Source organism: Chrysemys picta, chromosome 25 (genome assembly GCF_011386835.1).
Source record: "Chrysemys picta bellii isolate R12L10 chromosome 25, ASM1138683v2, whole genome shotgun sequence".
Lineage (NCBI taxonomy): Eukaryota > Metazoa > Chordata > Testudines > Emydidae > Chrysemys > Chrysemys picta.
Genome location: NC_088815.1, coordinates 943212 through 964411, shown reverse-complemented (window position 1 = coordinate 964411; position 21200 = coordinate 943212). Strand labels below are relative to the sequence as shown.

At 50.2% G+C, this 21200-nt stretch overlaps 1 protein-coding gene across 1 annotated transcript in view; it reads left to right on the top strand.

Annotated features, from left to right (window-relative positions):
* The first annotated feature begins 16726 nt into the window (after positions 1-16726).
* LMNB2 (lamin B2) overlaps positions 16727-21200 on the top strand; it is a 93552-nt gene continuing 89078 nt past the window's right edge. Inside the window, exon 1 of the mRNA XM_065578399.1 lies at positions 16727-17027. Coding sequence (XP_065434471.1) covers positions 16827-17027 — 201 coding nt within the window. The 5' untranslated portion in view covers positions 16727-16826. The remainder of the gene's footprint in view (positions 17028-21200) is intronic.

The following is a 21200-nucleotide window of genomic DNA, read 5'->3' as shown; positions in this document are numbered from 1 at the left end:
GGTGGAATAACGTGTCCAGTTCTCGCGTCCACAATTCAAGAAGGATGGTGATAAACTGGAGAGGGTTCAGAGAAGAGCCATGAGAAGGATTAAAAGATTAGAAAACGTGCCTTATAGTTAAGAATATGATTTGGTCACGGGAGTCAAAGATTATGTGACTTTAACAGATCTCAGTGACTTCTTCAGCTTCGGTCCCCCCACGGCTGGGCTTGGGCCCCGCTGTGACCATACCCCGATTTTGTATATTTTTAACATGACTGCTCCTTGAATTTTGCCTAATTGTACTATGCCAAAACCATATCTGTACGTACAGTGATAGCTTCAAAGAGTTCAATGTAATTAATAAAGAGAGGTTAAGGAGTTACTTGGTTGCCGTCTATATACTTATCTGTGGGGGAATAAATATTTGATAATGGGCTCTTCACTCTAGCAGAGAAAGGTCTAACACGATCCAAGGGCTGGAAGTTGAAGCTAGACAAATTAAGACTGGAAATAAGGTGTAAACTTTTAATGGTGAGAGAGAGAGTAATTAACCACTGGAACAATTTACCAAGCGTCGTAGTGGATTCTCCATCCCTGACAATTTTAAAATCAAGATTGGATTTTTTTTTCTAAAAGCTCTGCTCTAGGAATTATTTTGGGTCGGGTCTCTGGCCTGTGTCATACAGGAGGTCAGACTAGATGATCACCATGGTCTCTATGAATCTATACGTTGTGAGGAAGGTTGAAGGAAGCTGATGTGGGACAAGGGGAGGTTTTGTGGCGATATAGTAGAAGTTTTCTGTATTTTGAAGGGGATTGATAAAACTGTCAAGGAAAAATCTTCCATAACTCTGACAGCGTCAAACACATCATCTAAAATTGAGACGAGTCAGAGTAGGGGAGCTGGGGCTGAACTGCTTCAAGCAAAGGGGGATGAACATTAGGATTAAGTTACCAGTAAAAATGACGGAGGGAAGGGTTTAAATGAGTTCACAAGACACCATGCGTGAGGGATTTAATGGCAGAGCAGGAAGGAGGAAATAAGCTAAACAAAACAAAAAGTGTTAGATGGGGGCTTTTCTGCATTCCTAAAAATCATATGGTAGTTGATTCTAAAACTCTCTTGGTACTGATCTTCCAACTATTTGCTGGTGTTGGGAACCACGAATGCTGGCAGAGACAAGAAGTACATCATAAGTGCACAGCTTGGTGCTGACAAGAGCTCACTGCTTTAACTGGTGACGGTGAAGGCAGATTTGAAACAATACATGCACACAGACACTGACTCACCCCAGCGAGAGGGGTGTGGCTGGGCTCTGGAGCTGGGCCAGCAGCTGTTAGTTTGCAGATTTAGACAGGCGCCAAAATTCAAAAACTGCACTGTGCTTCAAATCCAAAGGATCAGCTGAAAACAATGTGGAAGGAAGTGGCTTCCAGCAGCCAATGGGCCGTCCTTGGTGTGGCTCTCTGCCCTGGGCTGACAGATGGTGTATGGCCTAGCCTCCACTTGAGTGAAGAGCCCAAAGCACTGTGGGATTTGTAGTCTGCCTTTTGCTCCACCTCTTTCCAACAAATCCAAGCCCAACCGAGCTGCTTATGATTTCATCCTGGGACAAGAGTCACAGCAGGGCCATATCATTTGAACTGACTTGGTTAGAATATTAATAGTCAGCACCGAACTGAAAAGAGTGCTTGTGGTCATATAGCAACATGCAAAAGGAATGTCACCATTACAGAAGGGTTCTGAGTTCAAAGGCAATTTTAACCCTTCTGCCAGGTGGTGTTGGCAGCAACAAGTGCCAGGTTCAACAACTAGGGGTTCTTCTTAACATTACAAAACAGCTCCCACCAATAAGTCTCGGAAAACTAACCACCACCCCTAGCTGCCTCTAAGAGGCAATGCTTCCTATTTGCAAGTGCTGAGTCTGTGTATAACAAAGGAAAACTTTTATTAAAAGGGAAAGGGAACCCAGCATTAATTTGGGAAAACACCACCACAACAATTCAAAAGTATGCATGTGAGAAGTAATCACCTGCCCCACAGTATCTTGGGCAGCGTCCCTTGTCTTAGTTTCCCACGTTACGGTGTGAAAGTCCGATGGACACATGTCCCTTTAATACGCCACTCTCCTTTCACTCTGCTCCACCGCACCCACAGCTGGTTGTCTGAAGTCAGCAAAGTACCAGAGGTGTATTTCTGTGGGTTCAACACCCACCCCTTTAGGGGTGGGGTCAAGCAATGACTCTGCTGCTGCTTGCCACCATCACTGCCTCCTTTGCTGCTGCTCTCTGCTGTCTCTGCCACCGCTTGCCGCTGCTCATCACTACCACTGTTATCTCTGGCAATGCTTGCCACTTGCTGCTGCCTCTGCCTCTAGCTGTACCTGTTGTGGTTGCTGGGAGACAGCGGGCCTAAGCCAGTCCAAAGCTAAAGGCCCTCTCCATCAACCAAGCGGGAGGGGCCATTAAACCCAGGCCACAAGTAAATTCTGAGGACATCAGCTGCCATCTAACCCTGGAGATGCCTAAGCTTCAGCCAGCTGACATGCAGAAAACTGCCTCAGTCCTGGCCCCGCCAAGCTGCTCCGCCCCAAGCTGTCACCTAAACTCTGGCAGGATTCGCAAACTAGCCGTCTCTCCGTCTCGCCTGTGAGCCCGGTCTGGTAGGTGTGCTCGGAGCACAAAAGCTGGCCAAGAGGGTGATCAGAACGGGAATTCTGGGAGCTGGCTAGGTCTGTCCATCTCAGGGCACCGAATAGCCCAGCCATTCAGGCACTCACCCGTGACGTGAGAGACTTGTTTTCAAATCCCTGCTCTGCTGGATTTAGAACCTGCATCTCCCACTTCCCAGGTGAGTATCCTAAACACCAGGCCATTGGTTCTCTTATGTGTGTCTAGCTGTAATACCATGTTCTGAGGTACTACCACTTAGCCCAGCTCTTAATGATTTTACCAGGTAGTGGGGAATCTCTACTGCGGCTGCAGCCTCTCCCTTGTCTTTTGCTGCAACACTATCCCTAGATCAAAAGAATGTCAAATAGCATCCACAACAGCAGGAAGGAATACGTATCCCCACTCCCTCTGAATTTTACTTGGATTTGGCATCAGTACCCTCTGCTTAGTGAGTGAAGTTAAGTTAGAATTACCCCTCAGTGAGGGCATATTACATACATTTCTGCTACCCTTTAGTCCTACAATAAGGGTAATAACATTTCATTACCTCTGCATTCAAGACTAAAGTGAATTTTAACCCAAAACAGACAAAATGTATCACTTTGGCAAAGCAGCTCTTTCTGCTTATCACGTAGGCAGAGTCTTCATCTCTATGCAAATCTGGTCTGTTCCTGAGGTGTTTTCCCCCAGTTCACATAGGCGTGCGCAGCACATGTCATTAGGGTGTGCACCCAGGGAGCCCCCCCCTAGCCCCGCCCCTGCCCTGCTCCCATCCACTCCCTCCTACTTCCCGCCCCCGACTGCCCCCCTCAGAACCTCCAACCCCCCCTGCTCCTTGTCCCCTGACTGCCCCCTCCTGAGACTCCCCCCCCACTGTAACTGCTTTCTAGGACCCAACCCCCTACCTGTCCCCTGACTGCCCCGACCCTTAACCACACCCCTGCCCCCGGACAGACCCCCAGAACCCCCATGCCTATCCAATTGCTCCCCGTCCCCTGACTGCCCCCGAGACCCTCTGGCCCATATCCAAACCGCCCGGCACGGCCCCCTTACCACGCTGCAGCTCCGAACAGAGTCCCCACCAAATCCCACCCCCTGGACATCCCCTTGACAAATGGCGTGATGGCACTTACAGGGCGGGTGCAGAGAGCGCCAACCAAGCTGGAGCGCAGTGGTGGAAGAGCGCTATGACTGATGTAAGTCAACAAAGATCATGTGTAGCGCTGGGGAGGCGGTGATTGGCTGGGCGGGGGTAAGAGGGTTCTGTGTGGGGCAGTCTGGGTGCAGGCAGCTCAGTGGGGGATCTGGATGTACAGGGAGATTCCAGGTGCAGGGGTAATGGGAGTCTGCACGGGGGACCAACTGAAAGTGGCTGGAACACAGCCGGGGAAGGGGTCTGGGTGCAGGGAAGTTGGGGTTCATTTGGGTGAGGGTCTGAGTGTAGGTGGTTGGGGCTCAGTGGGGAGGGTGTCTGGGGGGGCTCATCAGGGTGGTACAGATGCAGGGGAGGTGGGGCTTGTCAGAGTGAGGGTTTGAGGGGCCTGCTTAACAGGGGAGCCCCAGCTGCTGCCAAGGGGATCTGCACGCTGGGCCCCCACTTCCCCTATCCCCTTCTCTTCCCCATCCCATGCCCCTTCCCCACCATTCCATCTCTTCTGCATTCCACCCCCTTCCTTCCCAAACTGCCTCTTTCCCCCTGTCCCCTCTTCCCCCATCCCCTTCTCTTTCCCATTCCATGCCCCTTCCCCAGCACTCCATCTCCTCCCCATCCCACCCCCTTCTTTCCCCCCTGCCTCTTTTCCCTTGCCCCGCCCCACAACTCACTGTTGTACAAGATGAAGGATGGCTCCCAGCACACAGAAGGGAGCTCAACCAGCCCTAGGACCCAGAAGGTGGTGTCCAGCTGCAAAATCCAGGAAGCTGAGCAGCGCCTTCTTTTTTCAGTGGGGCTGCAGCAACTCTGTGTTCACAGAAATGGTGGGGGGGACAGTGGCGTGACCTTGCATCCCATGTGGCCCCCCACCTCTCACCTCTATTTGGGGGGTAATGCCCCCAAACTATGCCATGAACATTCCCAATCACACACCCCTGTTTCTCCTTCACTTTCTGCAGGGAAGCAAAGAACGCTGCAGGAGGGGGACCTGGGCTGTTTTCATTCCCCCTGGGGCCCAGGAGTATCCCACACAGACCCCCACTGCCCAGCACCATCCCCAGAGACCCAGCGCCCCTATCTGCCTGCCCCCCAGCCACACTCACCGGCCTGCTGGGCGGGGGCTATTTGCCTTGCCTGGGCTGAGCCAGCGTCACCGCTGGGGTTGGTGGGGGAATCAGAGTGGGAGCGGGCCTGCCCCGCTCATAACTCCCTTGCCTGGGGCCCAGACGAGCCCTCTCCCCCCATGCTGGCCGAGAATGACCTGGTCCCTGCACTGATCCCAGGCGGCTCAGCCCCGGGAGGTGAGGCAGCCTGAGCAAGACGAGCTGGAGTAGCTCCCTCCCCCTCCCTGCTGGGGAGACACAGTCAGGGAGCTCTAGAGCCGCCCCCCCTCCCCACAGCTCCCATTGGCCGGGGTTCCTGGCCAATGGGCTGGGAACCGGGTCAGCGCTGGGAGGGGGGCACTGTGCAGCGTTGCCCTGCGTCTGCCGAGACTCTCCCTGCACGCAAGGATGCTGGGGAGGGGGGAGCTGCCCCCGAGATGAGAGCACCCCACCCCCCAGCCCAACACACCCTGATCCTTGTCCCCCGACTGCCCCCACCCCTTGTCCAAGCCCCCTCAGGCTCCTAGCAGCGTCTGGCTCAGCGCGGAGCCATACACGCAGTCCCGCCCCCCACAGCTCTGACTGCCCTGCATTAGGGTGTGCACGGGCACACCCGGCACACCCCATGCGCACGCCTATGCCAGTTCATCTGTGGATGTCAGGGGAGAGCTCATTCAGACCCCAGCTTACACAAAGGAACGAAAACTAGTGATATGAATAGAGAGTCAGTTCATACAGATAATGTATGTAGTATTGGATGCTCACAACACATTTTTTGGTGGCCTCAGAGTGCGGCCACCAACTCTTGCTGGTGGCTGCTATGACATTTTTTCCTAAAATACTTAATTAACATTAGGAAAAAGAACTAAATATGCACATATACATGCCCAACCCATAGTCATTTATTTATGTAGGATTTTTTTTTTCAGACTCAATAATAATAACGTACAGTTATCTCTATTCTTTACTGGACCTGAAGCAGTATCAAGTGGAGTGCCCTAGGGGTCTGTCCTGGGGCTGGTTTTGTTCAACATCTTCATTAATGATCTGAATGATGGGATGGATTGCATCCTCAGCAAGTTCGCAGATGACACTAAGCTTGGGGGAGAGGTTAGGGTGACCAGATAACAAGTGTAAAAAGAGGTGGGGGGTAATATGTGCCTATATTGGAAAAAGCCTCCCAAAACAGGACTGTCCCTATAAAATCGGGACATCTGTCACCTTAGGAGAGGTAGATACTCTGGAGGGTAGGGATAGGGTCCAGAGTGAATTAGACAAATTGGAGGATAGGGCCAAAAATAAATCTGATGAGGTTCAACAAGGACAAGTGCAGAGTCCTGCACTTAGGATGGAAGAATCCCAGGCACAGCTACAGTCTGGGGACCAACTGGCTAAGCGGCAGTTGTGCAGAAAAGGACCCTAACGGCATATTGGGCTGCATCAGTAGGAGCATTGCCAGCAGATCAAAGGAAGTGATTATTCCCCTCTGTTCGACACTGGTGAGGCCACATCTGGAATATTGCATCCAGTTTTGGGCCTCCCACTCCAGAAAGGATGTGGACAAATTGGAGAGAGTCCAGTGGAGGGCAATGAAAATGATTATGGGGCTGGGGCACGTGACTTATGAGGAGAGGCTGAGGGAACTGGGCTTATATAGTCTGCAGAAGAGTGAGGGGGGATTTGATAGCAGCCTTCAACTACCTGAAGGGAGGGGTTCCAACGAGGATGGAGCTTGGCGGTTCTCAGTGGTGGCAGATGACAGAACAAGGAGCAATGGTCTCAAGTTGCAGTGGGGGAGGTCTAGGTTGGAAATTAGGAAAAATTATTTCACTAGGAGGGTGGTGAAGCACTGGAATGGGTTCCCTAGGGAGGTGGTGGAATCTCCTTCCTTAGAGGTTTTTAAGGCCTGGCTTGACAAAGCCCTGACTGGGATGATTTAGTTGGTGTTGGTCCTGCTTTGAGCAGGGGGTTGGACTAGATGACTTCCTGAGGTCTCTTCCAGTCCTAATGTTCTATGATTCTATGACCTAAACAGAATAGAAACACAAATAAGGTGCTTTGCATGTTATTGTCTTTTTTGTTGTTGTTTCTCTTGCTTTTTTGGCTGCAGTTATTTTTTTAGACTTGCTAGCTAGTAAGTCTGCTTCTGTGAAAAGTGATATTTGTATGTTTGTTAATAGCACTTTTCACAGCAGCAGACATGTTAGCTGGCTGGGAGTCAGTGAAAAGTGATATTAACAATCATACAAATGTCACTTTTCACAGCAGACTTACTCAGCTCTGGCGAGCTGGGGGACAAATTAAGCCTTGGATTGGGGAGTGGGTAGGGAGGCAGTGGGGGTCCGGGGTGATGGGGTGGATAGGTGAAGGACTGGGGGCAGCAGCGGGGGCCAGGGGCAATGATGGGGCTGGTGAACCTGAAGTCCATCGGCTGGGGGACGGAGGCCACTGATGCGCAGCCAAAGCCCGAAGCCTAAATCCCCATGGTCAGAGTCCGTGACCAGAACCTGCTGCCTGCAACCCGCCACCCCAGGGCTGAAGCCAGAAGCCAGAACCCCACCATCCCAGGAAAGATGGAGAGCTCACTGGCTGCCTACTCCTCCAGCGTTTCTGGCTCCAGAGGACCACAGGGCTCAACCCCTTCTTGCAGCTCCAGGGAAGGGGTCGCTGCTTTGCCTCCACCCCACCAGTCACCGTCCAGAAGGCTGTGGCTGCAAGAAAAGCGCCTTGTGGCCGCATCTGGCCACGGTGGCCACATTTGAGAAACGTTTAGTGCAGGGGTCGGGAACCTTTCAGAAGTGTTGTGCCGAGACTTCATTTGTTCACTCTAATTTCAGGTTTCACATGCCAGTAATACATTTTAATGTGTTTAGAAGGTCTGTTTCTCTAAGTCTATAATATATAACCAAACTATTGTTGTATGTAAAGTAAATAAGGTTTTTAAAATGTTTAAGAAGCTTCATTTAAAATGAAATTAAAATGCAGAGCCCCCCCGGACTGGTGGCCAGGACCTGGGCAGTGTGAGTGCCACTGAAAATCAGCTTGCGTGCCGCCTTCGGCACGCGTGCCATAGGTTGCCTACCCCTGGTATAGTGCTAGTCTGAGACCTGGGTACAATTCCCTGCTCTGCCACAGACTTCGTGTGTCATTTTGTGTAAGTCATGTAGCATCACTGTATCAGAGGGGTAGCCGTGTTAGTCTGAATCTGTAAAAAGCAACAGAGGGTCCTTTTTCAGAGTAGAAGCCGTGTTAGAACAAGTACTCCTGTTCTTTTTAGAGGGTCCTGTGGCACCTTTAAGACTAACAGAAGTATTGGGAGCATAAGCTTTCGTGGGTAAGAACCTCACTTCTTCAGATGCAAGTAATGCATCTGAAGAAGTGAGGTTCTTACCCACGAAAGCTTATGCTCCCAATACTTCTGTTAGTCTTAAAGGTAGCATCACTGTGCCTCAGTTCCCCATCTCTAAAATGGGGATCACAGCACTTCTCCACTTCATGGGGTGTTGTGACTCATGAGGATAAACACATTTGAGACTGTGAGGTGCACAGATACATAGTGATGAGGGATAGATAAGTACCTAGGGTAGATAGATAATGTTTTTACCCCTCAGCTCACACATTGGGCAAAAACTACTCTAAAACATTAGACTTGCACAGTCAAGCACACAAAAGTTAGGAAATGCCAGAATTAAGGCTGTCCAATTTCTGAAGTTTTTAAAAGCACAAACTAAGAAAACCAGAAATTCCACCATTCCATTTCATCAGTCACATTCCAACACCAATGTTGGAAATTTTAGATTCACTGCACAGACCTCTATCACTTGAGCTCACTGAGTAACTAGAAGCAGCAGTAGGCTGTAATCCTCTTTGTGGACCAGGCACTAAACGCAGGTACCATAAGATACAAGGGGATTCACAGCTATTTGCTGGATAACAAAGCAATGTTGATATGCAGGAATCTTGGGTTCAGTTCTCGGGTTGGGTAGGGGTGAGTGTGCTTTTAGGTTATGTCTACACTACACAGCTAAAAGGCATGCAGTGTAGCCGCTGTTTGTTGGCAGGAGAGAGCTCTCCTGCCAACAAAAATCTTCCACCCCCAATGAATAGCTTTAGCATGTCGGCAGGAGAGTGCTCCTGCTCACAAGGCGCTGCTCACACTGACGCCTGTTGTCGACAAAACTTTTGTCTTTTGGGATGTGTGTTTTTTTAACGCCTCTGAACGACAAAAGTTTTGTCTTTCACTTGCCAGTATAGACAACGCCTTAGAGGCTAGACCTTTATAACCTGCTGGGGTTCCCAGAACTGTGAGCCACTCTGTTACCCCACTCAGCCTAGGAAATGAGAACTTTGCTGTTAAGATAGTTTGTTCAGATAGTTAAAGTTTGGCAAAGTTATAAGCAACTGAAAACAGAGCCTTATAATCAGGGCCGGCTTTAGGAAGTGCGGGGCCCAATTCAAACATTTTCGGCGGGGCCCCGGCAGGGATGACTAACAACAACAACAAAAAAACATGTAAAAAAAAGCCTTTTGTTTCTTCCATGTATTATTTACTTTCCATAACTATATAAATAATAAAATTATATATTATGTACATTGCGTCATATATGCTGTTGATTGGTTATTAATGAGCTCCGTTTCACATGTGTGGGTCCCCGCCATTCCCTGGGGTGGTGTGCACGTGTGTGGGTCCCAGCTGCTCCCTGCCCCCTTCATTGAAGCAGGTGTGCAGGGTTACTGCCCTGGGAACTGCAGGTCACCAGTGGACATGGGGCTGGCTGGAGGCAGGGCAGGGGCTGACTGGAGGTAGGGTCTGGCTGCAGGCCGGGCAAGGGGTGCAGGGCTGGCTGGAGACAGGGGTGTGTGGGGCAGGCTGGCTGGCTTCAGGCAGGGTCGCAGGGGTGTGTGGCAGGGGTTGGCAGGGCTGGCGACAGAGGAGTGCGGGACTGGCTGGCTTCAGGCAGGGGAGTGCGGCAGGGGTTGGCTGGAGACTGGGCAGGGGGTGCGGGGCTGGCTGCAGGCAGGGCAGGGGGTGCAGGGCTGGTGCGGGCAGGGCAGGGTGTGCTGGGCTGGTGCGGGTAGGGGTGTGCGTGGGGCTGGCTGGCTTTGGGCAGGTCCGCAGCGGGGTGTGGCAGGGGTTGACTGGAGACAGAGCAGAGGGTGCGGTAAGGGTTGGCTGTGGACAGGGGGTGCAGGGCTGGCTGGAGACAGGGGCTGGCTGCGGGCAGGGCAGGGGGTGTGGGGCTGGTGTGGGCAGGGGGTGCAGCTGGAGCCCTGGCCCTTTAAATAGCCCCCGAGCCCCCGCTATCCCAGGGCAATGGGGGCTATTTAAAGGCCCTGGGGCTCCCCTGCTTCTACCGCCCTGGCCCTTTAAATAGCCGAGGGAACCCTGGGAAAGCGTCGGGGCTCCAGCGGCTATTTAAAGGGCCGGGGCAGTAGAGGCAGCGGGAGCCCCGGACTTTTTAAATAGCCCCCAGAGCCCCGCAGCCCTACCCCAGGGCTCCAGCAGTGGGGCTCTGGTGGCAATTTAAAGGGCCTGGGGCTCCAGCCCCTGCTGGGAGCCCCAGGCCCTTTAAATTGCCCCCTGGGGAAGCCAGGCCACGCCGGTACGCCGTACCGGGGCTTGGGCGCGGGGCCCTCTTAGGCGCGGGGCCCGATTCAGGGAAATTGGATGAATTGGCCTAAAGCCGATCCTGCTTATAATGGAACTTTTTAGGCAGCCTTAACCATAGGTTCACTACCCGTGCTGCCTATAAATGACATATTGTGAGACTTGAAATAAAATCATGAGAATTGGCAGCACTATACCATCTTTAATGAATTTGCTTTACAGAGTGTGTATGGTGTATGCTGTTTGAGTACACCTCTACCCCGCTATAACGCGGTCGTGGGGAGTCAAAAATCCCTACCGCGTTATAGCTGAAACCCCGTTATATCGGGGTAGGAGTGGCAGGGCTCTGGCGGTGATTTAAAGAGCTCCAGGCTCCAGCCGCTGCGGGGAGCCCCAGGCCCTTTAAATCACCGGCAAGCCCCACTGCCGCAGCCCCGGGGTAGGAGCGGCAGGGCTCCGGCGGTGATTTAAAGGGCCCGGGGCTCCCCGCAGCAGCCAGAGCCCCGGACCCTTTAAAGTGCCACTGGAGCCCCGCTGCTACCGCACTATACGCAAACCCGTGTTATATCGGGTCGCGTTATAGCGGGGTAGAGGTGTATTCAATTACACTGCTCTACAGCCAAAATGCTTCTGAAATAAATGTAGTCAAACTTTACTAATTCCGGGTCACTGAGAACGAAAATGATGCTTAAAATTGTTGATTGGCTCTAGTTTTCAAGATATGCTATTGGGTCAGTATATATGACCCTTGACTTGGGAATGGCGGAGGATAAGTGAGTTATAAAGGGAAGGGATCTCAATTTAAATCAGAAATGACTAAAATACATCTTTGACTGGATCTATGAATAAATCTATGACTGGGTTTGGTCAGTACTTGCTTTTTAGGCAAAACAATGAATGATGCAATCTGAAGCTGGTATTGCGTCATACATTATATGAATCATGGGATAGTCGTGCAAGAGATTCCCACTACATCAAGAAAGATTGGCCAAAAATTGTAGACCAGTGATATTTGTATATTAGATCTCTCTTCTCCAGCTCCCTCTCTCAAGCCCTGGTCACACAGGGCTGAATTTACAAAAATTGCTTAATTGACGAACAGTGTGTGCTGTGGTGGCTGCTCAGCTGTTTGGTAGCAATTGGTGAGTCTTCAGATATAAAAACTGAGAGTTTGCATCTCAGAAGAAGCCCAGCACAGATGGTTCCAAGCACAGCAAAGTGCTTCAGTTTTGCCAGGTTAAAAACAATTGATGCCTCCTGGAAATGTTTGATAGACATTTGATTTGGCTAAATCTGCTTATTTGCAACTTTATTTTCCTTCCAGTTTTTTACAAGATTCTTGTATTTTAGGAGTTTGACTTGTTTCTGCTCCTTATTCTTCACCCATGGTCACAATTATTTTGCAACACAGTTGTTTAGAGAAGAGTTTGAGTATGTCTTTAAGTGAGGAATAAACAGCAGTAGTTGATGAATTACTGAGGGCTTGTCTATACTTCTAGCACTGCAACTGCGACAGTGTAGCTGTGCTGCTGTAGCGCTTAGTGAAGACATTACCTACACCAGGGGTCGGCAACCTTTCAGAAGTGGTGTGCCGAGTCTTCATTTATTCACTCTGATTTAAGGTTTCACGTGCCAGTCAGATATTTGAACGTTTTTAGAAGATTTTTCTATAAGTCTATAATATATAACTAAATTATTGTTGTATATAAAGTAAATAAGGTTTTTAAAATGTTTAAGAAACTTCATTAAAATTAAATTAAAATGCAGAGCCCCCCAGACTGGTGGCCAGGACCTGGGCAGTGCGAGTGCCACTGAAAATCAGCTTGCGTGCCACCTTCGGCATGCGTGCCATAGGTTGCCTACCCCTGACCTACACCAATGGGAGAACTTCCTTTGTCAGCGTAGGTACTCCACCTCCCGACAGGTCATATCTATGTCGATGGGAGAAGCCCTCCCATTGACAGAGCGCTGTCTACACTGGGGGTTAGGTCGATATAACTACGTTACTCAGGGGTGTGGATTTTCCATACCCTTGAGTGACATAGTTATACCAACATAAGTTCCTCATGTGGACCAAGTCTGAGCAACAATGATCCTGGTTTTATGGAAATTATTGAGAGGTGAAACCTCCCTGTAAAATTACATACTGTATGGACAGCAAAATTCCTTTCAGATAAAATGTCTTTCCTTGTTTTCCATGAGGCATTTTTACCTCCCTAATCTGAAGATTTCAATGCGGTTATGGTGTTGGTAGTATTATTTCAATAGAGCTTTAATCGAGATTGTGCAGTTAAATTTAATTAACTCTTTAGGATTTTAGTGAATTTGCCTTTTCCCCCCAAAATTATTTTTATATTGAAGTTACTGAAATTTTCCAAATAAGAAAACATATTTGTTGGTACTGCGTGATTACAATACGTCCATGTCCTTTGCTTGAACTTCCCATGTATTCATTGTTTTAAATTGTCATCTAGAATTTCAGAAAAGATCAAAATACCCAGCCCTGAGAATATCATGGTATCACTTTATCACAGCATCATACTGCAGCTGAATATACAGGAGATGCAACCTTATTCCTGTGCATTTAAGTTAGGTATAACTGTATTTAAAATGAGGTAATAAAATATAGGGTTAGGCCTGGATCCACAAAGGGACTTAGGAGTCGCAGTGTCAAGTTTTAGGTACCTAGAAAATCACAGGAATAGCACTGCAGTCCCTGAAGCCTGAGCTAGGTGCCTAGGCTCCCTATGCAATAAATAGGGAAGGTTAGGCACCTAAGAAGAAGTGGGCTGTAGTCCACGAAAGCTTATGCTCTAATAAATTTGTTAGTCTCTAAGGTGCCACAAGTACTCCTGTTCTTTTTGCAGATACAGACTAACACGGCTGCTACTCTGGCACCTAAGAATGCGATCCACAAAAGCCAGCACACTAGCTGGGGACCCACCTAAACTAGCCAATGGGAGATGCTAATAAGAAAGGTGTCTCCAAAGCCATGCCTCTATCCCAGAGATATGTGCATAATTCTGGGCTGCAGCGAGGCACCAATCTCTGCTTGTGATCCATGAATGTGAACCATTCTTCTAGAGTCAGGCAGCTGCAATACCTAAGTCTTTTCTTGTTAGGTGTCTGCCACACTGCACACAAAATGGCCAGAGCTGGTGGCGCTGCGCACCTTATAACTTTTAGCCCAGTGGTTAGAGCGCAGCTGAAGGGGGACTTGAACCTGTGTCTCCCACATGTGTGTGTAGGAGTGGGGGCAGGGCCAGCTTTAGGACCTGCGGGGCCCGATTCAAATACCCGGCAGCGGTCCAGGTCTTCGGCAGCACTGAAGGACCTCCCGCCGCCGAAGTGCCGCCGAAGACCTGGAGCGGACTGCCGCTGGGTGAGTAAAAAAGATTAAAAATTTAAAAAGGCGCCTAAGGTGCGGGGCTCTCTTAGGCGCGGGCACGGGGCCCGATTCCTAAAGCTGGCCCTGGGTGGGGGGGCATGCTAACAGTGGGCTACAAGCTATAAGAGGGGCACTGCCGCCTCTCTCTTGTCCTCCTCGAGCCAGCTTTTGAATGGGGCCTGATCCAGCAGGCAGCCTGTAAGCATGCCTGCTGGATCAGGGCCTGCAGGTGAGATACGGGCTCCTCCACCTATCATCCCCGGTTCATGGATCATCCTTAGGCAGGAGATAGGCATCTGGACGTCTACAGTAAGGCAGAAGTGCATATGCCTAGAGGCAGAAACAGAGGTACTTAGGAAACTTTTACCTTGAAAACTTAGGCACCTACAGGATTCGGCTGCAGGAGTGCTGTGGATTGCAGTGGTGCCTAAAACTGGGATTTAGGTGCCTAAATCTTTATGGACCTGGGTCTTAATGCTCATTACTTCCATCATTGCTGGAATGAGTTTTGGGCTCCTATGCAGTGATCTCAGGTGAGATTTTCAAAGGTATTTAGGTGCCTAAGATAAAGATAGGTGCCTACTGGGATTTTCAAAAGTGCCTAAGGTAGGGTTACCATCTTTCAGGTTCCCAAAAAGAGGACACAGCCGAAAGCGGGGGGAGTTGGAAGGGGGGCACAGTTGGGGAGTGCTGGATAGGATATGATGCTGGAAGGGTGTGTGTGTACTGTGTGGGGGCATTTGGGGGGCGCTGGAGGGGTCTGTGTACTGGGAGGGGTACCTGGGGGTGCTGGAAGGGGAACCTGCAATCTCAATCTCAAGATGGGGTGCAGTGTCACTTCCTGTCACGATAGTAGGGCGGCTGGTGCAGGCCCCGGATGCAACGCCATCCATCCATCAACACTTCCCTGCCTCTCACCCTCTCCAGGGCTGGGAGCTGGGGCCTTGGTGGGCAGGATCCAGCATCTATGGCTGCAGTAGAGGGACCAATCCGGATTTGGAGACAGCTCTTTCTGAGTTGCAACATCTTCTCCGCAAAAATCCCGGACATTTCCTCTAATTTGAAAAATACACCCAGACAGAGGATCAAAAAACAGGAAATGTCAGGGAAAACCCAGACATATAGTAACTCTAACCTAAGGGCTTGTCTACACTTAACACACTGTAGCAATGCTTCAGTGAATCTACCTCCCGCAAAAGAATTCTCCCGCTAAGCTAGCACTGTGTGCATTGTGGATTTTTGACACCCCTGAGTGACATAGTTATACTGACCAAATTTGCTGGTGTAGACCAGGCTAAGCAGGTTAGGCACCTAACTCCCACAGAAATCAATTGAAATTAGGTACCTAACCTGCTGAGGTACTTTTGAAAACCCCATTAGGTGTTTATCAGCATCTTTAGGCAACTAAATACCCTGGGAAATCTGGCCCTTGCTGCCTCTCGCTTCCTGTTGAGTTTCTCTCTAGTAGGGTTGCCAACTTTCTAATTGCAGAAAACCAAACACCCTTTCCCTGCACCTTCCCCCAGACCCCGCCCCTTCCTCACCCCTGCTCCGAGCCCCCCCCAACCTATGCCATCCCCCCTCCCTCCCTCCCTCGCTCTCCCCCATCCTCAATCACTTGCTCATTTTCACCAGGCTGGGATAGGGTAGGGTTACCATATTTTGAGCCTCCAAAAGGAGGACACTCCACGGGGCCCCGCCCACGCCCCAACTCCGCCCCTTCCCCAAAGTCCCCGCCCCAAGCTGCGCGGAGCTGGGAACAGAGCCTGACTGCCCCGCTGACTCTGCGGCCAATCGGACTTTTAGCAGCCCAGTCAGCTGTGCTGACCGGAGCCGCTGGGGTCCCTTGTCAACTGGGTGTTCTGGTCGAAAACCAGACACCTGGCAACCCTACTCTCTAGCTACAAGACTCTGTCGGGAAGAGTTCCCCCTTCTCCTACTGATAAAGGGATCCCCTAATCCTGTTATAGGCCTTGTCTAGTTTGGGATTTGATGGTGTGATGTCAGGTGTTAACTAAGGTGCTTGAAAGTGTGTGTAATTTAACACATGCCAAACTGGTCGCATTACAGCACAGAGGTTTCCAGCTTGTTAGAGTTCGTTAACTCCATCCAACACCACCTCTGTTCTCGGAGGTTAGCCTAGACAAAGCGGTGAGCAGCACAAGGAGAGTGGTTTTCAGCAGGAGATTCAGGGGGCCTGGGGCAAAGCAATTTCGGGGACCCATAAAAAAAGTTGCAGTACAACAGAATACTGTATTCTGGTGGGGACCCCTGCAGGGCCCAGGGCGGCCCTGGTTTTCAGATGTGGCAGCTACAGTTGAAAAGCCAGCTGTCATGCTTGAAGCCAGCTAGTGGCCTTGTTGTAGCCTAAGGGAGACTCCTGGGGGAGCCTAGGTTGCTAAAATGGCCTCAAAGGGGTCAGCCTGCCTCATGAAGGAGCTTTTCACTGCTAGTCAATGAAAAGGACACTCCAAAGTGCACCTCGGCCGGTTCCTGCCAGGCCAGGGCCTGAGGGGGTGTGTGGGTGGGGTGGGGAGGGGAGGCCCCGCCCCTTGCATAGGGCCAGCCAGGGCACCTCCAAGCTCAGCCTTACACGCGGGAAATAAGGGCTGACAGAGACTGCGCGGAGGCGGATGCAGGGTTGTTGGCATCGGGCCACAAAATGGAGGCCAGGTTGTGACTACAATCCCCAGCATGCCCTGCGGTAGGAGTTCCCGCCATCTTTTTTTCCTCGCCCCCCTCGGCCACTCCCAGAGCACAGCCGCCGGCGGCCATCTTGGCGCGGAGACTTCATTTCCCAGGTGGCGCCGCGCAGCTGGGAGGCGGTTTCCTCCGCCATCTTGCCGTTCCCTCCCTCCCTCCCTCAGTGTGGCCGGATTGAATGAGCGCGCCGCTTGCTCGTCCCGCGAAACGAGCGCCATGTCGGGCACCCCGAGCCGCGCCGCCCCCGGCGGGACCCCGCTCTCCCCCGCCCGCATCTCCCGGCTGCAAGAGAAGGAGGAGCTGCGGCAGCTCAATGACCGCCTGGCCATCTACATCGACCGGGTGCGAGCGCTGGAGCTGGAGAACGACCGGTTACTGCTGAAGATTTCCGAGAAGGAGGAGGTCACCACCCGGGAGGTAGCGTGGGGAGCGGGGCCGCCGGGACCCGCCCGCCCTCCTTGGAGCCCGGCTGCTGGGGGCTTACCTGAGTGAGGGGCGGGGGCTCGCGACCGGCTGCCCTGCCTGAGCCTTGCGGGGCCGGGGCGGCGGGGGTCTCTGGTTGGTCCCCGGTCTCGAAAGACTGCTCCGAGAGAGAGGTTGCGCCCGTTCTGGGCGCCGTTTGCACAGTGTGTGTTGGGGGTACACTCCGTCCCGCCTGTGGGGGTCACGCCTAGCGAGGCATGGGGGGGGGCTGTGGGGGTCACGCCTAGCGAGGCATGGGGGGAGGCTGTGGGGGTCACGCCTAGCGAGGCATGGGGGGAGGCTGTGGGGGTCACGCCTAGCGAGGCATGGGGGGAGGCTGTGGGGGGTCACGCCTAGCGAGGCATGGGGGGGGCTGTGGGGGTCACGCCTAGCGAGGCATGGGGGGAGGCTGTGGGGGTCACGCCTAGCGAGGCATGGGGGGAGGCTGTGGGGGTCACGCCTAGCGAGGCATGGGGGGGGGGCTGTGGCGGGGCTGCCTGTGGGGGTCACGCCTAGCGAGGCATGGGGGGGGGGCTGCCTGTGGGGGTCACGCCTAGCGAGGCATGGGCCGAGGTGGAGGGGCTGTGGCGGGGAGGCTAGGGCAGGTCGGTGTGGTGGCTGTTACCCTAGCGTTACATGTTGTATTTGTTTGGTGGAGTTGATTAACCAGCGAGCAGGAATGAACTCTGAGGTCTTTCAAATATCTGAATCTAAATTGTAGTAATAGAGATTTGTGCTCTAGTTATGCGATGGTCGTATTTGTGATCTCAATAGAGAAGATTTTTGGAAACAGAAGTGTCTCTAAAACTACTTATGGGAGGTGCTCAGATACAATGGTAATGGTTGTGACTATAAGAACCTAGCTAGATCGGTGAATAATTGCGAAGTATTCTGTAGTGTGTTACTAGCTATTACAGTGTTGTAGCATTAACACTTTTTTTAAAGAAAAACATGTTTATATTTTTAATTCCCAGTGATGTAGGTTAGATGTATACTTGAAATGGCTGGCTTTGTTCATCTTTATCATAGTCTCCTCTCAGTTCTGTGTCACTTGTTCTTATATAAGGTGATCTTGTCAACTAATAACAGGGAGTCCGGTGGCACCTTAAAGACTAAGAGAGAAATCTGTTAGTCTTTAAGGTGCCACCGAACTCCTCGTTGTTTTTCTGGATGCAGACTACCAGGTGCTACCCCTCTGATACATGTCAACGAATGCTGCCAGGCTTGCTAATAAAGTCAGTTACTCCTGTTTTTGTGTGTTTACCTCATCCCACTAAGAAATCTGTCCTATAGATATAGATATGCTATTTTGCTGTAATTAACTTCCAAGGTGGCCTTCAGTGTGCTTCATTTCACATCAGTGTGTCTTCATGTGATATTTGGAACTACAGGAAAATATTGTTTGCCTGGCAGGTAGTACTTAACAGTTTAGAGTTAGAAACTGTATTTAGGGTAAACAAAATTCTTGATCTTAATTAAGCCTGGGGGAATTATGCACCAAAAAAATTAAAAATCTGCCAAAAAAAAAATAAAAATTCTGCATATTTTGTCAAAATAACACAATATAATCTCACCAGTTTCAATTAGTTTTGATGATTTATTTCAAAAAACCTGTCAGCAAGTATGTGGGTAACAATACAGACAACAAAAAAGATTCAGGAAATGTTTTTTGACAAATAGATTCCTTACTAGGCATATTACTACAGAACTCTGAGTAATAATTTATTTAAACTACAATACAGAACCGTATTTCCTGCATCCCTCAGAAGCAGTGCAAAGGCTTGGGGGAGTTAGGAGTAATGATGGAGCTGAGGGAGAGGGAAGTAAATTGCTGGAAAGGTGCCTGGGTGTAAACTTGGAGGGTTGTTGGGTATGGGTGGGAAAAGTATGCAACAGGTATTTTTTGGGGTGTGGGGAGGGATTGTTAGGGAGCTTCCCCCATGTAGACCCTGGCTCACCCCTATTCTCTCCCATTCAGTCAGGAACATCTGTCCCTGCTCCTGTGTGTTCCTGCACCTCATGAGTCCTTGCACTCCTTGTCCACATGCCCCTCCACCCCCACTCATACACCCCCTCTTCCCATCCCCAGATGGCCCTGCTCCCCTGTCCCCATGTGTCTCTGTGCCCACACTCAGCCCCTCCCCTGTCCCTATTTGTCCCTATACCCCCATCTGTCTCTGTGCCCCCACTCAGCCACCCTTTGGCGCTATGTAGCTCTACACCACGTCATAAAAGATTAGGATTGGAAGGGACCTCAGGAGGTCATCTAGTCCAACCCCCCGCTCAAAGCAGGACCAACACCAACTAAATCATCCCAGCCAGAGCTTTGTCAAGCCAGGCCTTATAAACCTTTAAGGATGGAGATTCCACCACCTCCCTAGGTAACCCATTCCAGTGCTTCACCACCCTTGTAGTAAAAGTGTTTCCTAATACACTGCTCTACAGCCAAAATACTTCTGAAATAAATGTAGTCAAACTTTACTAATTCTGGATCACTGAGAACGAAAATGATGCTTAAAATTGTTGATTGGCTCTAGTTTTCAAAATATGCTATTGGGTCAGTATATACTACCCTTGACTTGGGAATGGCGGAGGATAAGTGAGTTATAAAGGGAAAGGATCTCAATTTAAACCAGAAATGACTAAAATACATCTTTGACTGGATCTATGAATAAATCTATGACTGGGTCTGGACATTACTTGCTTTTTAGGCAAAACAATGAATGATGCAATCTGCAGCTGGTATTGCATCATACATGATACGAATTGCATCATGTTATTCCTAGAAGTCATGGATGATGCAATCATAACGAAGCTTACATCACTCTGCTGAACAAATTGCCCTATATCAGCTCTAGAAATCATACGGTGTTGTGCTCTTATTTGTCAGTGTTTGATTTTGCAAAGGGACACATTTCTGTTTAGCCAAAGTGAGCAGAGATGCCTCGTACTTGTGTGAACAGTGCAGATAACTTCTGCTATGTTTGTGGTGAAGTGACTTTTGCATCACAAAAGCGCAGTATAACCACTATGGTTAAGAAAGCCTATCACCTTTATTTTGGCTGCAAAAATGGAGATCAGGACAAGAGGTGGGCCCCACACATATGCTGCAACACTTGTGCAACAAATCTTCGCCAGTGGTTGAACAGGAAAAGGAAATCTATGCCTTTTGCACTGCCAATGATTTGGAGAGAGCCAACAGATCATACCAGCAATTGTTACTTCTGCATGGTGCCTCCAGTTGGGAAAGGTGTGTCAAAGAAGAAAAAGTGGACTGTGCATTATCCAAACATTCCATCAGCTATACGCCCAGTACCCCACGGAGAAGGACTGCCAGTTCCTGATGCACCAGAATCATTCTCACTTGAGGAAGAGGAAGAAACTTCTGGTCCTGAACCATCAATGTCACAGGACCCACATTTTCTCCCATCCTCCTCCTCTGACCCACACCTCATAACACAAGGTGAACTGAATGACCTTGTCAGGGATTTGGAACTACCCAAGAGTAAGGCAGAGCTGTTGGGCTCCAGACTACAGCAGTGGAATCTCCTGGCAGGTGATGTTAGGGTTTCCATGTTCCGGGACCATCAAAAGGATCTTGTCACTTTCTTCTTCATGGAAAGTGATCTTGTAGCCTGCAACAACATCAGTGGTGTGATGGCACCCTCAACATCGTTCACGATCCAGATGAGTGGAGACTGTTCATTGATTCATGGAAGATGAGTCTTAAAGCTATTTTACTGCATAATGGCAATGTTTTGCCATCAATTCCAGTTGTCATAGGTTTCCTTCATATGGACTGCATGACCAACATGAAACAACTTTTGAGATGCATAAACTATGACCAACATCAGTGGCAGCTTTGTGGCGATTTGAAGGTTGTTGCTCTCTGGCTTGCTCTGCAGACTGGATACACAAAGTACTGCTGTTTTCTCTGCGAATGGGATAGTCGTGCAAGAGATTCCCACTACATCAAGAAAGATTGGCCACTCCGACAGTCATTGGAGCCTGGGAGGAAAAGTGTTCAGCATCCACCACTTGTTGAATCAAGGAAGATTTTGTTATTACCCTTACACATCAAGCTGGGTCTGATGAAGAACTTTGTCAAGGCCATTGACAAAACACAAG